Source organism: Glossina fuscipes, unplaced genomic scaffold (genome assembly GCF_014805625.2).
Source record: "Glossina fuscipes isolate IAEA_lab_2018 unplaced genomic scaffold, Yale_Gfus_2 2, whole genome shotgun sequence".
NCBI lineage: Eukaryota > Metazoa > Arthropoda > Insecta > Diptera > Glossinidae > Glossina > Glossina fuscipes.
Window position 1 is genome coordinate 4,832,501 of NW_023998416.1, and position 7,234 is coordinate 4,839,734.

General features: G+C 36.6%; 1 protein-coding gene across 1 annotated transcript; it reads left to right on the forward strand.

Annotated features, from left to right (window-relative positions):
• The first annotated feature begins 1,167 nt into the window (after nucleotides 1–1,167).
• On the forward strand, nucleotides 1,168–5,910 carry LOC119633148 (ralBP1-associated Eps domain-containing protein 1). The gene is made up of 10 exons (XM_038026470.1): nucleotides 1,168–1,579; nucleotides 1,663–1,862; nucleotides 1,923–2,348; nucleotides 2,485–2,798; nucleotides 2,856–3,243; nucleotides 3,301–3,510; nucleotides 3,566–3,728; nucleotides 3,787–4,265; nucleotides 4,358–4,447; nucleotides 4,986–5,910. Exons 2-10 carry the CDS (start codon nucleotides 1,713–1,715, stop codon nucleotides 5,634–5,636), a joined length of 2,871 nt encoding a protein of 956 aa, XP_037882398.1. The 5' UTR covers nucleotides 1,168–1,579; nucleotides 1,663–1,712; the 3' UTR covers nucleotides 5,637–5,910.
• The last annotated feature ends 1,324 nt before the right edge of the window (nucleotides 5,911–7,234 follow it).

The following is a 7,234-nucleotide window of genomic DNA, read 5'->3' on the forward strand; positions in this document are numbered from 1 at the left end:
ACAGATTGATCCACAATAATATTATATTAAAATATATGCTAACTCTGGCTGGGGTTGCCGATGTCCCAATAAGCGCTTCGGTTTTCAAAATTGGAAGAAAACACTGCCCAGAAGAGCTTATGTCAGCTTTGCAAAACATGGTATATTTAAAAGGAACCAGAAAAACTGATGAGCACTATAGATATGGAAGCAGTTCAAGCGCTAAATAAAATGAGACGATATTCATATACGCAAATTAAAAAAAATTTGAAAAGATTTTGAAAGAATTCAAAAGCCACCTTTAGCCTTTCTTTAAGGAACGTTATTAATGTTTATTTGTAAAAAGACAAGGCGAAAAGAAGTGAAGAAAGTCATAAGCGGGAAAGAGAGAACGCATAATTAATTTAAAACTATGTGCAAATTATTAATATATTACATTGCGTCTACATAAGCCGCCAAATAATTTAGATGGATAAGAGAAAAAAAATAGAAAAATATCGCTCAGCCCAACAAAATCAAATTTTTTTCGAATGCTTGCGAAAACAAAAAATAAAATTAAATAGTTTTAAAATATTTATATGAATAACATTAAAATTATCGAAATTTGATAAAAAAATACAGAAAAAATTTCGCATAAAAATTTATTTCAATCGTTATGTGTTAAAAATGATTACATTTGAAACCGTTAAGACGTGTATTATATACTGTACTTTAAAATATGAAAAATCTAATATTTCATATCGTCTTTTATATATACATTTTATTTTATTACATATTTCCAGTTCGTTTTAACACGGGCAAAAGTAAAAAAAAGAAATATACTGAACGTAATATTTATCGCCCAGATTCTTTTTCTTTTTGTACTTATAAGGAAGCAGCCAATCGATCCAAAATTTGAGATAGAAATGCATTGAGCGAATAGTTTTATTATTATACATTAGTGTATATATTGATGTTTTCACGTTCCCGATCAATCTGTTCATGTGTACTTCACGAGGCGCTCTCCACGATTAGATACAAACGCAACAGGTGTCTCCTGGCCACAATCACAACACAGTGTCAGGCCAACAACAAAACATATAGACCCTCGTTATGCAGTATCACCAACGCTAGGAAATTAATATGAAAACTGGATTGACCCTCGTTATGCAGTATCACCAATGCGAGGGAATAAATATGAAAACTGGATTGACCCTCGTTATGCAGTATCACCAACGCGACGAATTAAATATGAAAACTGGATTGACCCTCGTTATGTTGTGTGTTGTGTTGAAAAAATCACTGTGAAAGTAAGAGGATAAAATTAATCAACTTGAAAATTTTTGCAATCGTTTTAAAAGTAACCTGAAGTGGAAAGTTTAAACGAATGATTTCAAATCCCTTCCTCTCAAATAGTAAAACTATTCTGTAGTTGGTTTTGCAAAATTACATTGCGAAGGCAAAAAAACAAAAAAAAAAAATCTAATTACAACTGTGAAATTTCTCTACTGGAAATTGATAGGAGGCTTAAAACTCATATAGCATTGGCTAAGATAACATTTAACATTTAACAGAATAGAATACACAGCATTCCAAATAAAAGCAAATATTGTCTCCCAGAGTATGTTTTGTCAAATAAATTAATTATTAATTTATCAGTAAAATAATTACCTAAATTTATCGTATTCGTGTTTATGAAACTAGAACAAAATTTATTTCGACATCTTCGGAGGTATTGGATATAAGATATCAGTATGGAGGAGGTTTCGCTGACCGAGACGGAAACTCGGTATTATGGTGATTTATTTTTATGCTGCGACGAGGAGAAGACAGGCAAAATACCTATGCTAAAAGCAACCGAATTGTATCGTTCTGCTAATCTCTCCAATGATAAAATATTTGAAGTTTGTATTAGTTTATGCATCATATGGATAACATATGAATTATTTATTGTCTTCTCTTAGATAACTTCTTTAGCCGGAATACCATCTACTGCCCTACATATATCTCGTGCTCAGTTTTACTCTTGTTTAAAATTAATTGCAGCTACTCAAGCATCTATGCCTCTGAGACAAGAATTAATTGCAGCATCTGTGCAATTGCCGCTGCCTCGGTTCAGTTGGACGGACAATTCTAATTGTGCTGAAATGAAAGTTCATCATCATCACGTTATTCCGCCACCTCCCGTAGCCGACAGGCGAAACTCATTACAACGTCGCACGGAATGGCCGGATACTAATTTGGCACCCCGGCGCAATTCGGCACATCAACACCAAACTGACGTTAGATCGATAAATTCAGACGCTCCGAGTACGGACTCGGAAGTAGAGCGATGCGAATCTAGTTGTGGTGGTGAAGAGGAAGTTATAGGTAGCAGTAATTGTGTTACGGTAATGATTTTGTCGGTTATCTTATCAGTTAGATTTATTCACCTTCTATTATGAATGAAGTATGTTGTATGAGGCGCTTAGAAGTTATCTTATCTTGACATAAGATGATCAACATTAACTTTATGAAATCTTTTAGCATCGTCACGTTGGCGGAGGGGGAGGTTCACCAGAAGCGTGGAGTACTAACAGCGATAGTCCAACACCAACTAATAGTGTGGCTGAACGTCCTTGGGCCAAAGAAACCCTTTGGCATGGGCTTTTGGGCGACGAGCATAGGCAGTTATTAGGAACGGAAGAAGAATCTTCGGATCGCCACAGTAGCGATGAAGAAAATGAAACTGATTTAGAGGCAGTTTATCAGATAACATCAGAGCAGAGGGAATATTATTACAAGCAATTCAAAGCTGTGCAACACGATCCTAATGGTTTACTATCTGGTCAAATAGCCAGGTATAGTGCAATGAATGAATGCCAGTACACCACATTACCAATTGGGATTATTTACAGGGTTTTCTTCGAGAAATCTCGTATTCCTGTCGAGGAGTTGCGTCATATTTGGCAATTATGTGACGTCACGAGGGACGGAGCTCTTAGTTTGTCCGAGTTTACTGCGGCTATGCACTTAGTAGTGTTACGTCGGAACAATATTCCGTTGCCAGCTGTTCTACCAGCTTGCCTTCATCCTACAGCTTTACAACATGTATCGCTGTGTTCTCAAGCGCCGCCACAAGAACCTCCTGAAGCTGATTTGCTCCATTTGGACGACGACGACGATGAGGACAAAACAGATAATACTATTATTGGTTCAAAAATTGACTCAAATAAAACTGCGAACTCGCGTGTGATAAATGAAAAGAACGTAATGAATTTAAGCACATTATCGACATCATCTCAAGTATATCGCATTAATTTTATTAAAAATTCAAAATACTTATTTACTAAAGCATTTCAGACTAGCATAAACCCTCGTCCTATTGTTACTGATGTTGGAAATCAAAAGCAATCCTTAACACCGTTAACTAATACTGCAACTGGAAAAAACCGTAGTATCTCAAGTTCTCCAAAAGGAAACGATCCAGCAATTACACCGCCAATACCTTCAAATTTAACAGCTACGGTTTATGCGGCGGCTCATAACAAAGATCGATCGCTATGGACAATTGTAAGAAAAGTAAAATTTGTACTTAAGCAATTCTTGAACGTAAACCTCTTCGCAGGAAAATCAACCGAATCAGTGGACGAAATTTACAGAATCTCCTACGTCGAATGTTTCTAGTCCCGGTCCGAAACCAGTCAACTTTGACATGCAGCGAACTGCTCAAGCTGTAGTCTCCGATCCACAAATCCTGCATCCTGTGCCATTGCGTGTGACGCCAGTGGGTAAGTGCAGATCATGTTATAAGCACAGTGCCCTATATAAAACGTCTAATTGTCACAGGCGGCAATATTCAAGCTTCCAGTACTGGTAACGCTTCTAATGTTGCATCGGACAAACTGGATGCGGATATAGGAGATAATGTTGTTATACGCGAAACAACTCCTACTAAGCAAACAAACTTCACCAATCCCAGCAATGCTACTAATAATGGCAGCAGCGGCAACAACAATCTACCACACCAGCGTGAGTCCTTGCAGAACAACGATCTAAGAGCTATACAACGTCCTCAGGCAAAAAAATTACCCATTAAAAACATCGGGGCACTCCCTCCACCACCTCAACGTGAACCCAGCATTGGAAATTCCGCAAATATAACTGGAGAGCATGATCCTCCTGCTGCCAATAATACTCAAGCTTCTTTAATAAATAAGAAAGATCCGCCCCCCTTGCCCCCACCGCGACCACATCGGCATGGGCGAAGTAGTAGCTTGGACTTAAACAAATTTAAAATAGCTGCTGCCTGCAGTCAGCAACCGGAGGTAAATTTTTTTTATAGACTTTTCTATTATGTTATACTTAAAATTCTAATAATATATCTCTTCCATTATGCTGCTGTTATTCTTATAAAAAGATAACAGCGCAAACCAGTTTTGATTTGCAAACTTCTAATGGCTTTGCCGATTTTGCACATTTTCCTGACGACAGCAATGTTGACAATTTCGTAAGTAAATTAAATTAGTTTCATTGCGACAGCCATAAGCGAACGATAACCTCTTGTTGTTAGTCGACGGATGTGGCCATCGATTTTGGATTTATCGTAGGGTACGGCAAATACTGATACCTTTATCCTGTATGTTTAGTCACAAATGCGCATTGAAAGTCCTACCAAGCGTGTGTGTGTTTTTGATTTTAATTAATTTTGGTTACGACGGGAAAGATAAAATATGTGTAGTACAGAATAGGAGCATATCCAAATTTTTTGTGAATATATAGATAATAGGGAAGGTTTGCACCAAAAATCATATGCAACTTATCGACCTTACGTCCCCCTAGACAGAAAGATGAAAATATTTATGAGATATCACAAACGACGAGTACGCCTACGTCATATAATATTATCAAAATAAGCAAACATGACTTTCCGATCACTGTTATTAGCCCATCAAAATAAGCTCGCGCGGCTCCATATTGAGATAAGCATTACTTAAAAGCCTCAAAATCTATAATGTATATTAGTTGAAACAATTAAACCGTTACAGTGTGATGGAAACTCTGAACAGTATCAGCAGCAACAACAAATGCATTCATTGCCTTCGCAATCAATAGCAACGGGTACATCAGCGGGTGTTGTGGTCGTACCACTAACCCGTCTTTCCTTGCAGTCTAATCAAAGGATATCGGCTTTTGAAGTTTATCGGAAACCAAATACTCCGCGTAATTCATTGTCGCCAACGCCTAGTGGAACAACAGTTTTGCAAGTTCCTGCTCCAGCCCCATTCGGTTCGGCTGGTGCAGCAGCGATGACAAATGTTCTGCCAAATGCTGAGCTTTATGAAAAGAGGGTAAATGCCATAAGCGAAACATTGCGTCACGTATCCTTCAAAAAGGAAAACAATAATAACAACCTAACTGACATATTGCGACATTTACGTGAACAGAACAATTTGTTATTGCGCTTATGCAATGATCTTAGCGATGAATTACTTACTGTACAAACGCGCAAAGAAGAAATGAGACTAAAATTAGAAGCACTAGGCTTGATGTCAACAGTAAATGATGCAGCAGCAGCACTATCCATTCCGATGGCACCGGGTCAGAGTATAGTACGTACAGGCTCTTCAATTTCGGCTCCCGTTACAGCCAATGTAACAGGCGGTTCAGGCAGCTCCGGTATCCATTCAAATGTTTAAAATGACCTCGGTATTGTTAATAACATAATCTAAAACGAGGCAGCAACATATAAATAATCGTGTATTTAAAATGTTTGTTAAAGGAAGTGATCGTTATATCTTATCGATTTCGTTGGTATATTTTTAAGGCCAATTGCGACCAGAAACTATGATTTCATTAATATATGCACTTGTCATTTGTGTAGGCATTATATTAATTATCGTATAAACAGACATTTTGTTAGCTAACTGTAAAGAACTATTAGTGCAGGTGTCTTGCATCTTGCCACACTGAAAATGCCTTAAGTGGTTTACATATTATACCTGCATAAATATTTGTATTCAGTATAAATTGTTATAAATGCAGAAACTTTAATCAGTATCGTCTTCTTTTGCCCAATACCCTGTGAAATCTCTTCTAATCAATGTGAAGCATTCATTTAATCTTAGAATTGTATGTATAAACTGAAAATATTTACATATATATAACACTTTTTAGCATAATGATAATCTTGTATTTTTCTAAAACAGCAAGGATTCCTTAATAAATTTGAAATTTCAAAAGTTATTAATAAATTGCGCTACCTTTATATAATGATTTGTAAAACTAATGTAAAACTTATACTAAATGTTAATAATAATATTATAAATAAGCACACAGTTGTACATTAAAACTGCGTCTTTCCATATAATAAGCCATCTTTTCCTTTAGTTATTTGGAATCAAGTTTGTTTTCTACACATTCAGTCGGCGTTCCAGCGTCCATCTTAGCTGAAAGAAAACGAGACGAGTTTATTTTGTTACAGAACAACAAGTCGGTTAAGTGGAATATGTTTACTGATCCGCTACCTCCTCAACGTATTATGTATATACTGCTAGAAAGCTAGTCAATCTGAAAGCTCTTTGCCTGTTGCTTTGCCTGAGATCGCCGAACAATCTCGTGACATTCTTACGGTGCTCAGCATCACGCCCGCGACCAATCTTGTACGAAGTTTTTTCGACTCCTATTTTTCAGGTAAAATGTTAAATAAAGTCTCTCTTTCTACAACTAGCTCAATTACTTCAAATTTTGAATTGCCTTATATAATTTCATGAATTCTGTCAACCATTTTCGATGTTATAACCTCATTTGAGCCAGGTGTTCATAATTTCCGCTTCTGTGTACGATCACTACTTAAATACTTAAATTCATCCATTTATGTATAGAGAACTGAATCAAAGTTCTATATGTATACTATAATGTAATGTATACGTATCCGTAGAAGGGTCCCATTTTAAATTTATCACATATCATCTGGAAAAAATCTATTTTAGAATTTCAGCCAAGTATTTGCCGCTTTTGGTCTTGCTTGCATGCAAGCACTAAGCCATCTCTCAAAAACATTTGTTCAATGTGAAAGTTAATCGATTCATCCAGCAGCACTGTAGTCACTCTTTATAAGCCTCTTCAGGACGTCCTGTTTTCGCTAGCATAAATCTGGGTATCCAGCTAAGCCCAAAAATATTTGAAATTCGTGACTTCTATGACTTCTCGTAACTTGCCAGTTCTGAATGCTTAAGCTAGACCCACCTTGGAAAAATGAAAGATCGTTATACATGTATGCCTAGGTTTAGGTTAA